This window comes from Glycine max, chromosome 18 (genome assembly GCF_000004515.6).
Source record: "Glycine max cultivar Williams 82 chromosome 18, Glycine_max_v4.0, whole genome shotgun sequence".
Classification (NCBI taxonomy): Eukaryota; Viridiplantae; Streptophyta; class Magnoliopsida; order Fabales; family Fabaceae; genus Glycine; species Glycine max.
This window is the reverse complement of record NC_038254.2, coordinates 50711595-50732467: the sequence shown is the minus strand read 5'-3', so window position 1 is coordinate 50732467 and position 20873 is coordinate 50711595. Positions and strand designations below refer to the sequence as shown.

General features: G+C 33.5%; 2 protein-coding genes across 3 annotated transcripts; both read right to left on the bottom strand.

Annotated features, from left to right (window-relative positions):
* Positions 1-3388: 3388 nt before the first annotated feature.
* On the bottom strand, positions 3389-7785 carry LOC100800396 (putative zinc transporter At3g08650). The gene is made up of 6 exons (XM_003551575.4): positions 7531-7785; positions 6720-7421; positions 5971-6255; positions 5399-5527; positions 4713-4810; positions 3389-4517 (listed from the first exon to the last, which is right to left on the bottom strand). Exons 2-6 carry the CDS (start codon positions 7188-7190, stop codon positions 3704-3706), a joined length of 1797 nt encoding a protein of 598 aa, XP_003551623.1. The 5' UTR covers positions 7191-7421; positions 7531-7785; the 3' UTR covers positions 3389-3703.
* A 2990-nt stretch (positions 7786-10775) lies between these two features.
* Positions 10776-20873, bottom strand: LOC100815005 (probable LRR receptor-like serine/threonine-protein kinase At1g06840). Of its 2 annotated transcripts, XM_014770461.2 has the most exons (22): positions 20696-20873; positions 20475-20562; positions 20117-20221; positions 19649-19799; positions 19425-19496; positions 19244-19315; positions 18625-18768; positions 18460-18531; positions 18257-18328; positions 17212-17286; positions 17042-17110; positions 16859-16927; positions 16652-16717; positions 16373-16459; positions 16181-16249; positions 15456-15967; positions 14594-14752; positions 14225-14508; positions 13744-13795; positions 12705-12964; positions 11706-11840; positions 10776-11332 (listed from the first exon to the last, which is right to left on the bottom strand). In XM_014770461.2, the coding sequence occupies exons 3-22, from the start codon at positions 20208-20210 to the stop codon at positions 10973-10975; spliced, it is 2874 nt and encodes a 957-aa protein (XP_014625947.1). In that variant the 5' UTR covers positions 20211-20221; positions 20475-20562; positions 20696-20873; the 3' UTR covers positions 10776-10972. The 2 variants fall into 2 exon arrangements, with proteins under 2 accessions (XP_014625947.1, XP_003552328.1); XM_003552280.5 differs by lacking the exon at positions 20475-20562 and having other exon boundaries at positions 20696-20872.

Sequence of the window (20873 nt, the reverse complement as noted above, 5' to 3'; positions counted from 1 at the left end):
TCAAAAGCTTGGGATCTTGCCTCACTCATCGCCTTTTTGGTTTCATTTCTAGCTATCTTATACTTATCCCAAGTTTCAGAATTTCTACACCTAGACCACTCCTTGAAACACTCATTTTTTACTCTAACTTTGCTCTGAACACTTTCATTCCACCACCACGATTCTTTACCCCTAGGTCCAAAACCTCTAGATTCACCCAACGTCTCTTTAGCCACTTTAATAATCTCTTGGGACGTCTTGTTCCACATATCATTTGCACTTCCTTGGGATTGTCCACACCATCCCTCCCATATCTTTTGTTGGAAGATTCCTTGTTTCTCACCCTTCAAGTGCCACCATTTGATCCTTGGTGCTACCATAGGACTTCTTCTCTTTGCCCTATCTCTAATTCTTACATCCATAACCAAAACTCTATGTTGGGTAGTCAAGCTCTCTCCCGGGATAACTTTACAGTTCAAGCAATACTTCCTATCAGACTTCCTGATAAGGAAGAAATCTATCTGAGAACATGTCCCTCCACTTTTGTAAGTGATAAGATGTTCCTCTCTTTTCTTAAACCATGTATTGGCTATAGAAAGATCCAAAGCCTCCGAAAACTCCAAGATGGATTTACCCTCCCCATTCATCTCCCCTAGGCCAAAACCCCCATGCACCCCCTCAAAACCTCTATCCACGCTACCTACATGTCCATTGAGATCCCCTCCTAGGAAAATTTTCTCTCCTTGGGGTATATCCTGAAGTACCCCTTCTAGATCCTCCCAAAATTCTACCTTAAAGTGTTCTGCTAACCCAACCTGAGGTGCGTACCCACTAATAACATTAAAGGTGTCCTGTCCCACTACCAATTTTAAGGCTATGATACGATCTCCTACTCTTCTTACATCTACGACATCCTTCTTCCACTCCTTGTCCACAATAATCCCTACCCCATTTCTTGATCTGATTTTTCCCGTATACCACAGCTTAAATCCCGAGTTGTCTAATTCTTTCGCTTTTTCACCTGTCCACTTAGTTTCTTGTAGGCACATAAAATTGATCTTCCTCCTCACTATAACATCCACTATTTCCATAGATTTTCCAGTAAGTGTGCCTATATTCCATGTACCAAAGCGAATCCTCCTGTCATGAACTAGCTTCTTTACCCACACCTGTTCACGAAAATGTGGGAACCCTTGCTTACTTTTCACTATATCCGGGCGGCGATGCAGCGGCCCTTGCTCTTTTGACACTGTACTCGAGCCATACAGCGCGTTGCTTCCGGGCAACGACCTAGCATTCACATTATTACGTAATTGATCCATGTCGTAGAGATTCGACAAAGTTTTACGTTGACTGTCGAAAGCCTAACACAACCCTCTCCTTTTATCCGGGCTTGGGACTGCTAGTACTAATATCATCACAATTACTATCATCAATATCATCACCACCCCCATCATTGCCATTGGCACAACCATCATGAGCAACATCATCATCGTCACCACTATCGACACTAGCAACACCAACCACTACTATTAGCACCACCACCATCATCAACACTCATTGTCACCACTTACAACACTATCTCCACCATTGACACAAGTACTATTGTTGATGTCATTATTGCAACAAAAACACACTTTTAATCAAATTTAATAGGATTGAAAACTTTTTAATTGAATTTATCTTTAAACTAAAAATTTGAAGAAAAAAACTAAAACTAACCAAACAAACTGGTTTTTTTTTTTAAACAAACTAAAAGTTAGTTGCTATTTTTTTTTTTTGAAACATACAGCTACACAGGACCCTAAACCGATCGATCCTAAATTCTTAAAAGTTAATCACAAAAACAAAGTTGACACCATTGTTCTTCCATTAAATATTGTCAACAAGAGTAGTATTATATATATATATATATATATATATATATATATATATATATATATATATATATATATGTTATGATTCTCGTTCTTATCATCTGCATATTTGGTTTGAAGTTATATTACGACATCATTTTGACGTAACTTTCAATACTTTTTGCTGGAATTATTTCAGAAATCACTAACAAAAAGGAATACTACTATGTCCCAAGTTTGGAAGGTGATGGCTTTGGACTCTTAGTAATTGGACAAACTGGATTGACAAGTAATTTGTCTGGAGATGTGATAGATTAGTCCAAAATCCCAGAATGCAGTTTACATGAGCAATGGAGGATATCCACAAACTCAAGTTAGCAAAGAAACCCACGTAAAAGTTAATAGTATTTATAGGTGTGAAAATGGTTTAGATATCTATGCTCAGATCAAGGGAGAGATGTACTTATCAGCTTCGATCTTTTGTATTGATTTCGAAACTAAACTAATCAAGGGAGAAACTTGGTTACAATTAAAATTTCTTGTCATTTCTTTAAATTGTATTATACGAGAATGAAACACAAATCTTCTCTTCAACTACAATTGTTATTTACTATGATCGGCATTTTAATAGACTAACCTTGGATTCAACTGAGCCCTAGTCCGGATCTGTGACAAGTACCATTCTACTCTTCAAAAAATTAGAGTCTAAATTGAGCCCTGGTCCGTATAAATTATATAATTTTGGTTTGCCCATAAAAGAGAAACTCTTTTCAAAATTACCGTCTCTAAATTCTAAACCCAATGAACAAAAAATACTCATTGATTAATAACTTGTTATCCGCATGTATAACATATTTTTCAGTCTGCAAAATTTAACTAAAGTTATATTTTTTAAAAAATAAAAAATAAAAATACAACATTTCATTTTTTTAAAAGGATTACCGAAATGAGCACGACTTTATCTTCTTCGAGTCTATTTCTCATTCCTTCCATAATTTTCTATACCCATTCAACGTCGATTCCGTGACATACGCAATTCAACAGCGATGCCGTGACATGAAACTATTTTTTGTCAAACTAGGCTTCAGGACACCAATTTTGTATCTTTTCATCGAAATGATAAAATCACACAAAAAAATCTGTCCTTACTTGGCTATTATTAATTTCCAAACAAATTGAACGAATAATTTTCTGCTTTACTGCAAATTCTCACATAAATGAGTGAAAAACAATTATACATACATAATTCTGTAGTAAACAATTTTTCTCATGTGTTATTACTTATCAATACAATTATGCAAGATTTAAATTGCAGTTATGATTGCAATTGCGATTTGGCTTTAATCTTTGATATTGTAAGAAATTATGAATAAATGCAAAAGACCTCAATTTGCTGAGTGCAAAAATCTTAGATATTATCACATACCGTTCTCAAACAATTGCAACTATTTCGTAAATCATCATAAACAACAAAAAAGAAAAGAACATGTAGGAAGTAACATTGCAAAATATCGATTCTATTCATACATAACATGCCAAAATAAAAAAAAATATATGAAAATCATCTGTTTCACTTCTCAATAGTTTTACAATGTTCGGCAAATTTAGATCATGTGTAAAACTATATATACAAGTAAGCACTAAAATATGACACCCATGGATATGTTCTACATGAAAACTTTGGTCACTTGTAAATCTGCCTTCCTCTTAGGGAACTTCCGTTTGAAATTGCTCTTTCTAGTTTCTTTACCAAGGATGATCTCTTCAGATTAGGCTAACCATGTTTCGGGAAATCGAATTACAGAAATGTATACAACTGTTACAAGAAGAGTAACAATAGCACATGCGGCAGAGGCAGCACAAGACTCTTATCTGACAGCCTCTGGTGCAGAATTGCAGTAAGGTGTATGTAAGCAAACCAACCTAGTGAATGTTAGACATAAAGTAGCAAACCCAATACCCATGATGAGGCCACAGGTGCTTTTCCTCTTGTCCAAACTTAGAGCTCTCTTTACTACATTTCCAAAGCTAGGTATCAATCCACCACAGGCAAGAACCATTATGTGATCAAGACCACTATAGTCAATACCAGTAAGAATAGCTCCTATTGCTGATATTGGTCCCATGAATCCAATTATGGCAGCTGTTGCTAGAGAACCGTGCCAGCTATCAGTGGCTCCAAATATACAGCTAGCCACAGCTGCACCTCGAGGAAGCCCATGTAGAGAGACTGGAAGGACCATGTGACGACCAAGCCCATATGCTTTTGGTGCAGCCACTCCCAATGCAAGTCCTTCAGCCAATGCGTGAAACGCAACTGCACCACATGATATGAATGATTGAAGGGTGTGAACACTGAGTGGGAAGCCGGTGAGTGTAGGTAAGTCATTGACTGAGGCTTTCTTGGATGCTGCCACCTTCAATACACCAGATGATGAAACATGGATGAAAGCAGCCCCCATTGCAAGGAGTAACAAAACAGGGAAAAGTCCCAATTTTGAAGACAAAATAAGCTGCACCGGTCGCCAGGCACCGAGAACAAAGGCAATACCGCATGCGGTGCCCATGAGGAGAGCATGCTGAAGACGCAAAGCAAGAGCAAATACAACCAAAATAATTCCTCCAAGTAAAGGGCCAAGACCAAAAAGTAATGAAACAAAAAAGCCTGAAGCATCCTCAGAGCTGTAACAAAGAAATCAAAATTTAGGGAAAAGAAAACTGTAACAGAAGAAAGAAAAGAGGGTAGCATTCGGCACATCTCTACATTAAGCAAATTTAGCAACAGAGCATGGATGATTAAATACTATTTCATCCGAGCAACAAAATCCAAACAATGTAATATACTAATAACCAAAAGAAAATCCAATACAAACTCACTTGTAGTCATGACTGAAATTCTGGAAGAAGGTGCTGAGAGCTTCCATAAATGCTACAGAAAGGGTTGCAGCTGATGCAACCTGTGAAGCTGAGGCTTCCTATAATTCACATGGAAGAGAAACTAAGGTTATATATATATATCTGAAAAGTGAAAACACTATTCAAAAAAAGTAAGCGAAATGATAACAACATAAAAATGTATGTGACTCAAAGATCTGAAGTCCTGCCCCATGGAGAAAATGGATGATATGTAAGGCATACACCAACCACCTTTTTCATGTTTACCAAAGACCATATTATCACTCTGTTCCCCCCCCCCCCCCCCCACCACCTTTTGAAGGGTTTACTTGTAACAAGCTTATAGCTTAAAGCTTAATAAACTTTATCTTGAATGGTATCACAATGGTCAATGGTTTAATACTAGTCACCCCTGTTGTTAATGATAAAATTAAATTAAATTACAGCACAAGGTAAGGAGGCTTGAACATTGCTTTAGAGGGATTGCTAGAGATATAAAACCATTTATGAACCTTTGTCTAATAGCTTAAGCTTTGAGTTGACCCATGCCAAAAAGCCAAAAAAATTAAAATAAAAAAGTAATGAAAAGCCAATTTTTAAGTCTTTAGAATGCTGCAGGAGAAGAAAACATCAAATATCTTTGGTGTATAATAATAATGGGAAATAACCTTGAAAGCATCAGGAAGCACTTCCGCAATGACCATCCAAATCATGCATCCAGCAGCAAATCCCGTACAAAAAGGAAGAAACTTGCTGAATGCATCAGCACAAATAAATGAAGGAACGGCTACAATTGGCTGCATTGACATACAGAATAAGATGTTAAGAGGATGAGTTGAAAGACAGCAATGACAAACTTAAAGGACCCTATCAAATCATCGATGGTCTATGTAATAGTACAAAGACAGAGTAGTCCTCTTAGGTTGGATGACACTACCAATCAGTGAAAAGCACTACAACAAATGGTTCTGGCCTAATCATGCAACATATTACACCTCACTTGTATCAGACTAAAAACACATCAAAACAGAGTGGAGTGACTGAGAGTCTGAGACCCATCCAATCCTAATTTTATTCCTAAGGATAATATGAGCATGGGGTTCATGACGGGCAGAAGGGATTGCAAAATTATAGTATATATAACTCATAAAGGCAACTCTCGAAAGTGATATGCTGACTAAAGTCAAATAATTTTCTCCTTGACAATTTAAGATAGTTAAATTCTTGAATTAAGAATTACCTGGGGTAAAGATGTAATTATGCTCCATAACATAGCATTCTGTGGAGAGACGCCCCTTGATGCAAGCACCATGCTCACAGCTAAGCCCTCAGGAATGTTGTGTACCGCAATAGCCAAAGTTACCAACAGGCCTTGAGTGAAACCCTTTGACCCAGCAAATGAGACCCCAACACCAGATCCCTCCCCAAAAGAATGGAGAGTCATTATTCCAATAACAAGAACAACTTTGGTAGCATCAGCACCTTTTAAATCCAACATGCTTACTTCCCCATACTGCTCAAGAAACTGAAACCGAAACCCAAGAGATTAAGCAAGACACAAGTGAGGAAGTTAAAAAACTGATTCATAGAGTAAAATTTGAGAATTATACAACAAAAATGGATCCCAGGCAAACAGAAAAAAAGAAGAGAAACACTAAACATAATACTACTATTAAATGATCAATTCATCAATTTTGTTATCATTTAAGCAGAAGATCAGTACGAAAGTTCACTTAAAAATTAATACAGCTGATTTGTACAAGTGATGTGAACAAGAAAAACCCTTTTTTAATTTTTATTTCATCTTAAATTGTTGTGGACGTGAAGCTTATCCATATCAACAATGTATGACTCGAGCATAGCAACAAGGAAGAATAAGACATGTATAGCGCATAAAGCAGTACTGGAGAAAAACTGCAACACCAAGTAACTTCTCTCAAGCAATACATAGAAAAGTAGTGACACAGATACAGGAAGAATCATCATCACCTTCTTACATAGCCAAATAAAGATTCCACCAGCAAGAATCCCAGTGACAACCCAATTTCCAGCACCAAACTCCTGCCCTTCTTGGATCAAATCAAAGCTCGCAGCCAACATGACACCTGCAGCCATTCCATTGCATAATCCAGCCCACTGCGGATCAAGCTCCACAAAGAAGAATGGCACGGCACCTAAGCCAGTGGCAGCTGCCATCGCCAGAGTAAACAACGCAACCGTCGAAACCGAAACCTTACTGCTTCCACCCTTCCGACTACCCACCACACTATTGGCATTCTCAAAATTAAAAGCATTCTCTACACCGGTGCCATCAATTACATTTGTCCCTACATCTTTATGAGGAGCAGCTATGACCTTATGTGAAACTTGATGATCCAATTCCGCATTAGAATTCAAGAGAAAACTCAACAACAAAAACAACAAGGGAACACATAATCTTAGCCTCAGATTTGGAGCCATGTGCAAAATACCCCACTTTCTGAAGGAGCACCTTCTTTTAGCCACAAGCCCCAAATCAAAATCCTCCAGAAGCTACAACTACAACTCCATAAGCTTCTTCTATCATATCATCACCTCAATTCAGGAAAAACCTGATGATATCAAATTCCAGAAAAAATGTAATTTGAAAAGACACCCCAAATGCAAGAAGTTAGCATTTGGAATAGGGTTTACCCCTCATCACCAACCTACCTGTAGATACCAATAAAACACAACCCAAAATTCAAATGACATAAAGACATCATCTTTGAAGAAAAAAATTGAAATTGGAATTGAATAGTTAAAGGGGAAGGTGGCATACATGCTAGGGCGATTGTTCCGGGAGTGAATCACGGAAGCACAGAACGAAGGGAAAAGGGGAAGACTTTTTGAAAACCCTAATTCGATTATTGATTAGAAATTGAGAGAGGATCACGTTAATAGCAAATGGGAATTTGGGGGCACCAAAAACCAGCGACTTTGCGCACGCAGAAAACGATGCTGACGTCACCGGGATGTGAAGTGAAAACCGATTAGGCATCCACAGCCCCACCAAAACCCAAAGAAAATCACAATTTGGGGGAATTGAAAAGGTTAATTTGGTTTAAATATTTGAATAAACGGGTAATTTAGCGAATTGTGGATGTGGGATTTTAATTAATAGTTTTGTGTAACGCGGAAAAATAAATAACAAAGTCTTCTCTGGTCTTAATTGAAAGGGAAGATACGAATCCTTATGTTTGTTTTCAATTTCTTCTTTTTCTAACTTTTAAGGTTTATTATGGATTTTATCTTGCAAAATAAATAAAAATAATTGAAAAGATAAATCACCTGCATTTCATTTGTCATTGTTTAAAACATGATCCGTGGTGTGATTATTTCCCTTCTCCTTATTATAAAATCTAAATTAAAAGTTTAATTTGATCTTTTTTACAAGATTTAATCTATAATTTCTCATACATTAATTTTTTTCACAAAAAATACCTTTCATTAATATTATTTGTTTGTTAATTTTATTTACAACAGTAATATTTTTGTAAAAAAATAATTTAAGATAAATTTAATGCTCTCAATTAAATTAATCTAATTTTTTATCTGAATTAGTTAATTGAAATTTATAATATTTTTTTCAAGAAAAATGAACTTTATAATAAGAACCACAAGAACCACAGAGAGAGAGAGAGTAAATTTGGAACATAAATCTCATAAAAAAATACATAATTTAACATAAATTAAGAATTCTAATGAAAGTATATTTGTTTTTTAGTTTTTACGCTATTAAATTATACTTGTTATAGTTACAAAATTCTAAAAATAAAATAAATGACAAATAATAAATCATTTGGTTCAATTTAATTTGAGTTTTTGTTTTAAAATATACTTATTCAGAACCTAAATATAAGCAAAAAAAATATTTTTTTAGATTCAAATATTAGTAAAATTTAACCATTTTGATCCTCTTTAATGATACCATTCTAAAAACACTCTTGAATTAATTGTGATTATAATTTCAATGAATTTTTTTATTCTTAATATCAAATTACAATGTAGAGGACTATAGAAAAAATGATTTTTTAAATGTCATTAGAAGAATTAAATGACATTGATCAACTTTTTTAATCCTTTGTGAGTTAGTTAAATTTAATTATATTTATTTATGAAGGAAGTTTGAATTTAATATAGTCCTCTATCCGTTCGTGATTGTAAGATATAGTAGTAGTTGATTAGTTTACATTTATTAATAAAGTTAGCTAATTTAGTTATTAATATTAAATTTATCTATAATTATAATACTTTTTAAAATTTATCCTTAATTTTATTGGAATCTATTCATCTTTTTTTATGTTTTCCACAAAAGAGAAAAAGGAGATAATTTAAGATATTTTAGTAAAAAATAATTAATACGCGAGAGGAATGAAATAAAGTGTTATAATAAAAGAAAGATATCTCTTTATTATACCTTATAAATAGAGAGGAAAGAAGTAACTTTTATCTAGCTTTTGAGAACTATGCATTTAACAGCTTTTTATATAAGCACTACGCATTGAGTAACTAAACCATAAGAGAGTGCTTTTATTCTAAAAAAAACTAAACCATAAGAAATCGAGTTTAATCAATTTAATTTACATTGGGCCAAGAATATGTAGACAAATTGAATAAATTTAATTGATCTAAAAGAGAAGTCAAATTTGTGGAATCTATTATCTATTATCTAAATAATAAAGTATTGTACAACTGAAATTATTAAACTAACCTCAATTATAATCTTGTCAATCTTATAATAAAAAAAACAGTGTTAGCCTCTCTCTCACGAGAACAAAGAGATATAAGAAATTAAAAACAAAACTGAAGTCTGAGCCTCAGCTTCTCTCTCTCACGAAAAGAACTTGTAGCCTCTGTGCCCTATAACAATGAAAGAGATTTCCATTATCAATAACAATGAAAGACTGACAGCCAAAGAAATTAAAAGAATGGTTCAGGATACAAGGCTGAAGATGAAAAGTTCATAAGGAAGGATCATGCTATGAATGCTTTGGATGCTTATGTTTACAAGATAAAGAATGCTTTAGAGAGGGAAATCAGTTCAAAACTTTGCTTGCATGATAAGAAGGATATCAATTCTGCAATAACTAGAGCACAAAATTTGGTTGATGATGGTAATAACAAGTTGGATGATATAGCTATGTTTGATTGAGGATCATCTGAAGGAGCTTGTGAGCATCTTTGAACGCATTAGCAGAATTGGTTAATTAAATATTTTAAGTTGTAATTTTTTATGTCGTGCTTATTATTGCCACATATCCATTAATCTATTTATGTAGAAGTATTAACTAATATCAACAATATTCTTAATAAATATTATTCGCATCAATGTTTAGGCAATTGAGATCTATGTGATGTTGTACATCTAATATGCATGTTTTAATCATTAAAATTTATATTTGTAACATGTATTTTCATTTTTCTTAAGAATACTTTTAAAATAACTTAAATATATTTTTCATAATGTTGTTTTAGTCCCTAAGTTTAAATTTGTTTTTTTTTTCCTTTAATTTCAAAAAATGCCTTTTTAGTCCCACTTGACTGATTTTTTACGGTTTATACGATTTTTTATAGCACGAGGGACTAAATAAAATAGTGACCCAAATCTGAGAAATCATCTTGATGAAATATCTTGTCATGGATAGATCAGCCTGTCAAAGAGAGAAAAGATCACGCTGCAGTTGCAGAATTCTGACATAATCAACAAGAGTGTTGAAGTGTTTCCATCACTGTGTAGGGAATTTTGATCATTTGGCCTAGTGATGATTCCATCAACAAATTCAAATTTGTTTTTCATTAAGAGCCATGGGTCATTGCTCTAACCCAGAGATGGGTTTTAATTAGGGTGGATATAGTAAATTGGAAGGGAGAGCAAGCCCTGTGGCAGTGATAAAGTTGTGTCTTGATGCCAGTTGGTCATGGGTTTGAATCTGGAAAATGACTTTAAAATTAATCGATTTTAAAAACTTATAGGAGTCCTTGTAATTACGGAAAAGAAAACACTTAATTTTGACAAACCACACATGATAAACATATTATTATTATTTTCTTAAAATGTAGTAGTTGTATGTATCATTCTCTTTTTCTTTACACCTCATCTGCAGATAATAGCTATGTCTCTAATAAACTTCCTGCCTTTACCATTTATCAAAATCTTAGTATAAAAAAATTATAATTAAATTTTTTGTAATATATGAAGGAGACTATAGCATAGTACAGCATCAGCGAGGAACAACGGTGGGAATGACATCACTGACAAGATCACTTCCTGAAACATATGAGGACATGTGTTGCTCCTCCCTTGTCACATTTGATGTTGATGTTGTTGCAGATGATGGGGGTGCTATGTTACCAGAATTGAGTAAGCTAACATCTGAGAAAAGAGTTTCAGGTTCAGGCAACATTGTAATGATATCTTCCAGTTCTCTCACCACATCTAGCATTGATGGTCTCTCCTCTGGATTGTCTTGGCAACATCTGAGGGCCAGAGTTAAAAACTTGTCCAAACAATCAGATGGATATAACCCCATTCTGCTGTCTATTATGGAATATATTGTACCAGATTGACGAGCCGTATTAACCTGACAATAAAATTGTGTAACATTGTTAATAATAGCTAGTTTGTTGAATTGAATTAGAATACACTAAGGGTATAAAGATTTTTTACAGAGTCATCCAATCATGAGTTGTCATGTATGGTAATGATTGACAGTTTAAAAATCTCTACACTAACAATCATCAAAGTTTAATACTTGTTTATTTAATATTTCTTTGTGTATGGTTTGCAAATAAGTCAGGTACTCGACAATTCATATGTACAGCTTTTTTCTTCACATGCATTGTGCTTGCAGTATTATAAAATTTTCATGATTGTTCTTGCAATTCAGTGTTTTTAGTGATTTAATGATCAGATATGAGAGAGAAGAACAGTGGAGTGATGAAAAAGAAAAGTACCTCGCGGACAATGTTTTTCCCATGTGATATTGGTTGCATGCCTGTCAAAAGCTCCAGATACACAATTCCCAGGCTATAGACATCACATTTGTCAGTCAGCTTATGAGTCAACAAATATTCTGGGTCTAGATAACCCTGCAGGCAAAATACAAAGTAATCATTATATTCTGACTGTATTTCTTTTCAGTATTAGATGATAAAATGGACAAAAATGCACCATCACTAATATCAAATGATAAGAACAAATTTAAACTATACTGCAGCATCCAAAAATACACGAAAATACTAATTAGTGCTGAAGGACATTGGTTGGTTAAGAAAATATAAATATAAAACTTTTATTGAAGAAAAACTTTATTATATAAAAAATACAAAAAATTCATTTAATACTTTTTTTAAGAACTAATCTAAAGCACTTGATGCAGTAGATTTGAAGACAAAACTTAGATGTAGCTCCTTAGGTGCTTTTGGCCCTACTTTGTAATTAGAATAGTTGTTTCACCTCGATAATTAATGTCGATCTTTAATGAAAACTTTAATTGCACAAATTACACAGGAGAAACTCCAATTCTTATCGGAGAACAACCCCAAAAGTACATAAGAAATTGCATCTAAGTTTATACTATATTTAATGCTCCTTAATCAGTAAGACTCAAAAACTAAAAGGAAAATGACAGTAAGACTCGAAAATGATATTTAATGCTTCTAATTGGAGACTACAAGTTTGAAGACATTGTGTATAACTTGAGCTATTCTGGAAAAGGTATATGGGGTCTCATTATTATGAAGTGGCTCACACAACTGACAACAATGAGGGTGTGAGGAGCCTTTCAAGAGTGACATATGACAAAAGCAAGAAAAAAAATTCATAATTAATTTGCCAAAATTGCATAAAAGGTATTGGTTGAATAATCTATGTAATCAGAAACTTCCAAATATAACTTCAGGTCTTAAATATTGGAAATGGAATTATTCCTTAATTTCCTTTAACAAACTTACTGGAGTTCCTTTCACAACTGTTGACACATATTTAGGACCAGTTCCTTCTTCATATAAGTCTGGTACAAGCCGTGACAATCCAAAATCGGCCACTTTAGCTGTAAACTTGGAGTCCAGAAGAATGTTACTGGCTTTAATATCTCTGTGGAATATAGGAGGGTTAGCCTCTGTATGCAGATACAGTATGCCTTTGGCTGCTCCCATTGCAATTCTCAACCTCATACTAAAATTTAGGCTTCCCTTGGTTTTTCTACTTTTACCTGCCACACGACAGTATAACATATGTTTATTTCATCATTGAGAACATCAACAATCCCAAATTATGGTACTATACTATCATTGTCTTTCCTTTCTTTCATGCAATTTTCTTCCTTTTTAACTTCTATCTTGTTTTCTACTTACAAGGATGAAATTACAAAACAGCAATGAGTTATATTAAGACTGCCATTATGGTCATGATTTGTTTTGTTTAACATGACTACCTCCACTGTTTGAAGTAAAAGATGGTAGTTTTAAGAAGTATTCATGTAGAATGAAGTTATAACTACTCCCTCCATCCCAAAATAATAGTCATACTAGGTTCTTTTACACAGACCAAGAAAAACTAATAAATAGATGAAACAAAATATTACTTTTTACAAAATTAACCTTATATCATCATTAATTCATTCAATAATTTTGTTGTCCACCATTAATATTATAAGGGATATAAGTGGAAAGACATAATTAATGTTACATTGAAAAACTAAAATGACAATTATTTTGGGACAATTTTTTTTCTTTTATACAACAATTATAATGGGACGGAGTGAGTATTTGAAATGATTTTTCCTCAATCAATTCATTAGAAGCATGTCAACCATGAAAAACCTAACCAGTTGGGTCAATACACCAGAGTTCAGATTTGAAAAGCTATAAAAATCCTAAACATTTACCAAGAAGATATTCTAAATTGCATGAGCATATCAAATATTTTTATAAATGAAACCCAAAACTGGAGAGCAGAAAAAATGTAGAAGGAAGAGTAACAATTTCATACCAGATATCCAGTCCCTAAGGGTTCCATTGGGCATGAATTCATAAACCAGCATCTGAATCAACACAAAGAGTATATAAGAATAATATTGTAGTCAATGTCAAGTGCAAAACTAATATGGCAAAAGTTATGTCTAAACTCAGATTATATTTGGGTTCCAAAGATAACATTTCTTGAATATATTAAAAAATATGAAAAAATTCAAGAAAAGAACTACAGTTCAGTTGGCAAAACTTAAATATCTAGTGACAGATTGAATACAGAAATTTTCTAGCATTGTATTTGTTTGCCACTTATTAGCGATAAGCTCAGGGACTAAAAGATCTGACTTAACAGTAAGATGAATGCTTATCTTATGCCATGGCATTTTTTAATCATTATGCAGATTCATGCAGAACAAATTCTTTTCTTTATATTTTAATTCTTAAATGAAATTAGTTGCAAGATGATATAGAAGACAAAAGTGTCGCTATAAGCTAGATACCTGTTCCTCTTTTTCATTACAGTATCCAATCAGCGAGACAAGATTTCGATGGTGTAACCTTGACAAAAGCTCAATTTCAGTCAGAAACTCCTTTTGTCCTTGTAAGGAACCTTCTTCTGCTCTCTTAACAGCCACAAAAGTTTCATCAGATAAAATGCCTTTATAGACATTCCCATAACCTCCTTGGCCAACTTTAGTTGAGATATTAAATTTGTTGGTAGCAATAGCCAGTTCTTTGTAAGTAAATGCTTTCATGCCATCTATTTTGATAGATACATTAGTAGCTGCAGAATGAAATAAGCATTTTAAACCTCTTTCTTCAAAAATAAAAAAAATGATATAACCAGCATAAAGCCTTAGAATACTTACACATTCGTTTCCTGGAAATCTTCTTCTGGTATTTCATATTTCTTTTAGAAATCAGGAGAATGATTATTGCAGATATTGCTAAAGCACAAGCAACAGCTGCTATCACAGCAGAAATTTTTATGCCCACATTATTCTTTTTCTTCTTTGAATCAACATTTACTATAGCAATAAAATGAAAGCTAAATTAGAGAAACTCAGCAAAAATAAATTTTATTTACCAAATTTGAATTGCCTAAAATTAACATCAGTTATTAGATGTACTCTATCTAATTCATCAACATAAATTCTAATTATAGACAGAAACAAAGGAAAGCTACTTCTGCATTGACATTTATTTTTCATGGATCAAGATATTTCCTTTTTTTTAACTTTTTTTAGTACAAGGATTGCTTAAGTGGAGAGATCCCCTCATCTTTGCAGTTAACAACCAAGAATAAAGAAGGATACAGGCATTTATGTTGCTTCTCCTCCTTGTATACAAACAAAATGTCACAAAACATAAGGCATGCACCATTAAAATATAAAGATTGTTATTTTCAACTTTCAAACAACACCTCAGATCAATCAGGTTTCCAATTGTAAATATCTTAGTTAAACAATGGTATATAAAAAAGATAGAGAATTTATAATAATATGAAGATGAGAATAATAGAAATTTTTATAGCGAGTAATCTCTTTGCAGTATGCATATTAAATTCCCAATTACTTCTACAAGTAGCATAAGAAATTTGTTTTAAAATTGTTGTTAAACAGTACACACATTTGGTGGGATCAAATGATAATATGGTCGAGTTGGCCAGAATTTGTTATGCATTGAATAAGATAACAAAAAATAATGATATGTTAAGTTTAAGAAACTTACAATTTGCATAAGGTCCAAGAAGAGTGAAGTTCAGCAGTTCATATGGTCCAAAAAAATCAGTGCGAGGAAAGTGCCATGATGAATATATGCCTTTAATGCGATGGACCTCACTTTCATTGAACATACTAGAACCGGAATCATTATAGGAAGGGAAGAGTTTCAAATACATTCTAAGACGAGGTCCCTCTTCCCAAGCAACTGAATCTATTGATAGTTGATAGAGATCTAAGTCTAAGGACCTAGTTATATAGTCTTCAAAACTACTTCTATAGGGAGCAAAGTAAGAAAAACTTGGACTTTTCAGCCTGTATCCAATTCTCAGAGGTGCTGCACAAAAGCAGGGAACTGGAGAAGAGGGGGCATATTCATAAAAGTCATCCACTGGACAAGATTGAACTGGACAGAAAGTTGAGTTTGTTGAATCTTGGGCTGCCTTATTATCTGCTTCAGGTCCACAATATTGACCAATACTTTGTATGTTAGAATTCTTGCAGATAGGATTACCAGAAAGCCTTCAAGGAAAAGAAAAAGAAATGATAAGAAATTTATACCACAGCAAAGGAAAAGCATAATTGTGACAATGTTTTTCGTAGTAAAATGTACAAATGAATTAAAAATTAAATAAAAGGGTATGCAATATCAAGAACATAGTATGAACTATAGAGAGAGAATCGGATCATATGGTTACGTGATGGCATATAACCAAACATATGCAATAAGAATACCTCAAGGTAACATTTTCCGGGGGGGTCAGGTTTCCCAAAACATCTGAAAATGAGTTGTTCTGGAGATCACTGCGAAGATAGGACAAACATAATGAATTTACAGTGCAAACAACATATAATCATTATACTAGTTTGATGCAAAAAAGTCAACAATCCTTGAGACTGAAGTAGTAATCCAGATAAAGAAGTTACATTGTAAGTTTATCTTTCGCACTGAAGGACATGTTCTGCCATATGCTACCAGGGATAGACCCAGACAGTAAATTGTTTGCAAGTGACCTGTGCTTGGCAATGAAAACAAAAAATCAACCCAATGTGCAAAGAATTGAACTTTTATAAATTAAAGTCTGTCTAGATTCTAGACGGCAACTTGTTTCTTATAAATAGAGTTTTATTTAAGACTTCAAGATATTGTTATGTAATAATTAGATAAATACTATGTGAAATATAGGTTTCTGAGTATCTTCTCACAATTTTTGAAGATGAGGATAAAAGAAGTGAGGAATGGATCCATTGAGACGATTATTAGACAGATCACTGCAATAGAAAGAAAATAGCACATCAAACTCAATTTTGTCATGTCTTGCATTAAGATAAATAAATATTGTGAAATAGATAAGGAAACCAATAACATTATAAATACAAAATAAATAAATAAAAGTTGGGTTGTTTACATACAAAGTTGTCATATTGTCTGCCACTTTATTTGATGGTATGGGTCCAGTGATCTGATTCCAGCTAAGATCTCTAGAAAACATGAACCAGTCACAAATGAGTTTGTAGCCAAAATGGGAGAAAAAAATGATTTCACTATCATTAGGCACAATATAAAGCAAAGCCACCAAATATACTCAAACATACAAATAGGTAAGCTTGGATATTGAACTGAAATCAGGAATAGCTCCTTGCAGACTACAGTTTCGTAGACTTCTGTTAAATCAAAAATAAAATCAGAGTCATTTAGTATCTGTAACATCCTACATTATGAAAAACAAACTAAAGGACAGGTAACTATTGCTAAGAATACTTACAATTTCACTAGCCTGGTTAGGTTTGCATAGGTAGAAGGAATTTCACTCCCACTGAAATCGTTGTTATCAAGCTGGCTGCAAAGGAAACAAGTAAATATGATAATCTAAGAGTATCTAAAACCCTTTTTCTGACCAAGGTAAAGTACACATTGAGAGCATATACGTGCAAAATGTACCGTGTAGTATACATGTAATGTTCTTGGTAGAGTGCATAAAACACTACAGACATTTTAAATTCTGAGGTAATGGCCAAAAGTCAGAAGAATAAGCTTTCCAAAATTTAAAAGGAAAAGAAAAATTAATCATTTATGAGAGTACTGTACTTGACTATTGCAAAACAAGATAAAAAAATCACCAAGAATGATAAAGAAAATCCGGAGGCTACACTGTGGATGTCTCAGAAACAGTATAAGGTAAATACGATTTATGGGAATACATGTATTTAACTAGAAGACTATTCATGTTGTATTATTCATCTTTTTTAAACAGTCCCTTTTGACCAGTTTGTTTCTTTTAGATCTCTTGAAGACACCTAGGGCTATTTTACTGATATTCTAGCTATACTACCACAATTACTCACTCAAAAATCTAGTTGTGATTATTTTATTGCTCCTTTAGCAAACATATAACACCCAAGATCTAAACTTTCTATACAAAAATTCAGGCATGGAGAGACAACACAGATCAATGTATCATAAATAGCTCAAACAAGAGAAACTCTAACAGGTCATTGGAGGGAGTCCACATACAGAACAAAATTACCGGATTATGATGAGTATGAGGAAGACAACATGAGTTGATGATAAATTACAAGTTGCTTAATGTTTCTAAGGTGCAACAGAGCATAATACTTCCATAATGATGCTGTATAAACTCAATTAGACTAATAATTATTGCTTTAAATATCATGAGAACTCTGGCTTATCATATCAGAGCATGATTTTCACTCCACCACAAATCAAGCACAGCATGTCAACTGCAGTAATAAATAAAAAATGAAATCGATAAATGCAACAAATCTAAAAAAATGGGTAGCCAAACGTACAGTATTGCCAATTCATCTAACATGGAGTATTCTGGTGGAAGATGGCCTGATAAATTATTGTTGTCCACAAGCCTGTAAAGCCATTTCAACAAGCAGACACCGTGAAAACTTGTAAAAAGGGTCAATTCAGAGATGCATCCCAGGTTGCAATGGAAGTTTTGAAACACTAGAAATATAAAAAAAAAAATTGATTTAATACTCACAAGTGTATAAGATTTGATAGCTTTGACAGTGTGGATGGAAGTTCACCACTAAATGAGTTGTTGTTCAAGTGACTGAAAATATACAAAACAAAAACGATAAAGTACATGTAAGAAATCCAGCTCCAAGATGAGTTGATGGTGAATTTAGCTTTGAGATCCACTTACAGGTGTCTAATATTGGTCATGTTGGCAAATGACTCTGGTATAGGACCTGACAATTGGTTTTCGTCTACTTGGAATCTATTCAAATTTGGAAGGTTGCCAAGCTCATCCGGTAAACTACCAGATAACTTATTCCCATTCAGGAGCCTTCATAGCAAATACATCAGAATAAGTATTCATGTTATAACAGAAGAGAAAAATTATATATATGTTGGAAACAGTATTTGATCTGTTGCATGATTGCCTCATAAAATTTCGTACTTTGCAGCATTAGTATGTTCAATTCACTTCTATCATGAACACTAAACTACAGAAACCAGAGCATCAGAAATTTCCCCCTAAACAGTATACCTTTTATTTTACCATAAGTTTTCCTTGTATATTCAGCCAATTAGACTCCTCAACTGAACTACAAACTTATGTTACGAAGACATACAATATGTTTATTTATAACAAATAAGGCTGAGAAGAAGTCCAAATTTAATTCCCAAAACATGGATGAACCATTAAGATCCATCTTTTCAAACAAACAGACAATATCAAGCAGAACAGACAATACCACCTTAAAATAAAAAATTGATGGGGATCAATGCTAATACATCTTCTTTGGTAAAGTTCTTACAAGAGTTTCAATGATTTAATATTTCCAATCTCCTTTGGTATTGTGCCTGTCAAGTCGTTCCACATGAAATTCCTTCAAGCATAAAAAAATGAAGATATTAGCATGTCATGAACATTACCATTTGGTTCTTCTAACACACATTTTGTTTCCAGAGAAAAAATCATAAAATGACACAACTCACAGTATCTCAAGATGGGATAGCTGTCCAAGCTGTGGTGATAGACTTCCCGAGAGATTCATTGTCATTAAGTAGCTTCAGTAAATTTTGGATAACAGAAAACAATCAAAATTTAGCAACCCCTCGAATGTTAACTATGTGTGATATACAAATAACAGTTAGCAATATCTAAATAATAACATTGAAATTAAGAACAAAGAGAAAGTAGAAGGAAAAAGAAGCCATACATCTCACGAACATGGAAGTACCCATCATCCCCCTTCTGATCAAAACACCAAACACCAGTCCAGTTTGCTGCACATGGATCTCCTTTATTCCAGTTCTTAAGATTGTTCTTAGGATCAATCAAACTATTCTTGATCTCTATCAGGGCATCAACTATAAATATGAAAAAAATATAGGTCAACAATTATTCAGGTTAAAATTTCAAATGCCAAATCAAATTACAAGGAAGTATCAAATATAGGAAAATGAAATGATATACACTCAGAACACTTTGTCGCTAAGCTAATTATTAAAAAAACAACAAATCCAACAGTAGAAAAAAAAGTGATACATATCATATCCCTCCCTATTTTCCAACTTGGACTGAAATTTCAATCTTTGCTCTCTTGTATAGTGTCTAAAATCACAGGCAAGAAAGAACAAAGTGAAACAGAAAGATTAAAAAATTTGAAGGCATAAAGCAAATTCACCTTCTGAAGGGTCTGTTGGTAGTGAGGCTGCTATGAAGGTGATAAGACAAAACGAAACAGCCAAGGCATATCCATGAATTCTCAGAGCCGGCATCACAGTATATCCTGAAAAGCCACCAAATGGAAGGTGATAGTGAATAAAGGAAGAATTGAAACATTTCAAGGAATAAGATTCCTTCACATCATACATTCAGAACATAAATTGAATATTTTATTGATCTAAAATCTCCTTAAACAAGGCAAAGTGATAACTCTGTCATGTCATTAACTCATCATATCATTTTCCCAAGTGACATCAATGAAATGTACAAATAGAAAAACAAAACAAAATTAAATTAAAGCAAGCATCATATCATACAATAACTGAGGCTGATTTTTCTGGTGGGAAATTAACTTGGAGGAAGTTGAAAGTGGGCAAGCTTGTTGGACTTAACTTTCCCAGATAACTAAAACACAAAGCTATAACATCAAAGCTTATGGTTGTAAGAGAATCATACATCTCAATTGTCAATTGCTTAAGCGAATTCCTTATCCAAAAATCCAAAATTTTTAAAATGATTCAGCGAGAGAGAATCTTACTTGAGAAGGTGGGGGTGATTGAAATGTCAAAACTTGCATGAGTGAATAAGCTGGAAATCTGAAAAGTGAAGTAAAAGCCTTTCAATGAATGAAAATGCAAAGTCAAAAAGATAAGCCCGTGGGGAACTTATAATTAGCTAAATCATTCTGTCACCATTAGATAATGATAATACTTAAT

Excerpts from the sequence above, each read along its gene's own strand:
- LOC100815005 (XM_014770461.2), bottom strand. The coding sequence starts at position 20,210 with ATGCCGGCTCTGAGAATTCATGGATATGCCTTGGCTGTTTCGTTTTGT. Across the intron at positions 19,497-19,648 it reads TACTTCCATGTTCGTGAGAT|CTACTTAATGACAATGAATC; the intron begins GTATGGCTTCTT and ends AATTTACTGAAG. Across the intron at positions 16,460-16,651 it reads TATCCTCATCTTCAAAAATT|GTCACTTGCAAACAATTTAC; the intron begins GTGAGAAGATAC and ends TGCCAAGCACAG.
- LOC100800396 (XM_003551575.4), bottom strand. The coding sequence starts at position 7,190 with ATGGCTCCAAATCTGAGGCTAAGATTATGTGTTCCCTTGTTGTTTTTG. Across the intron at positions 6,256-6,719 it reads TTATTTGGCTATGTAAGAAG|TTTCTTGAGCAGTATGGGGA; the intron begins GTGATGATGATT and ends TTTCGGTTTCAG. Across the intron at positions 4,811-5,398 it reads TGCTTCCTGATGCTTTCAAG|GAAGCCTCAGCTTCACAGGT; the intron begins GTTATTTCCCAT and ends TGTGAATTATAG.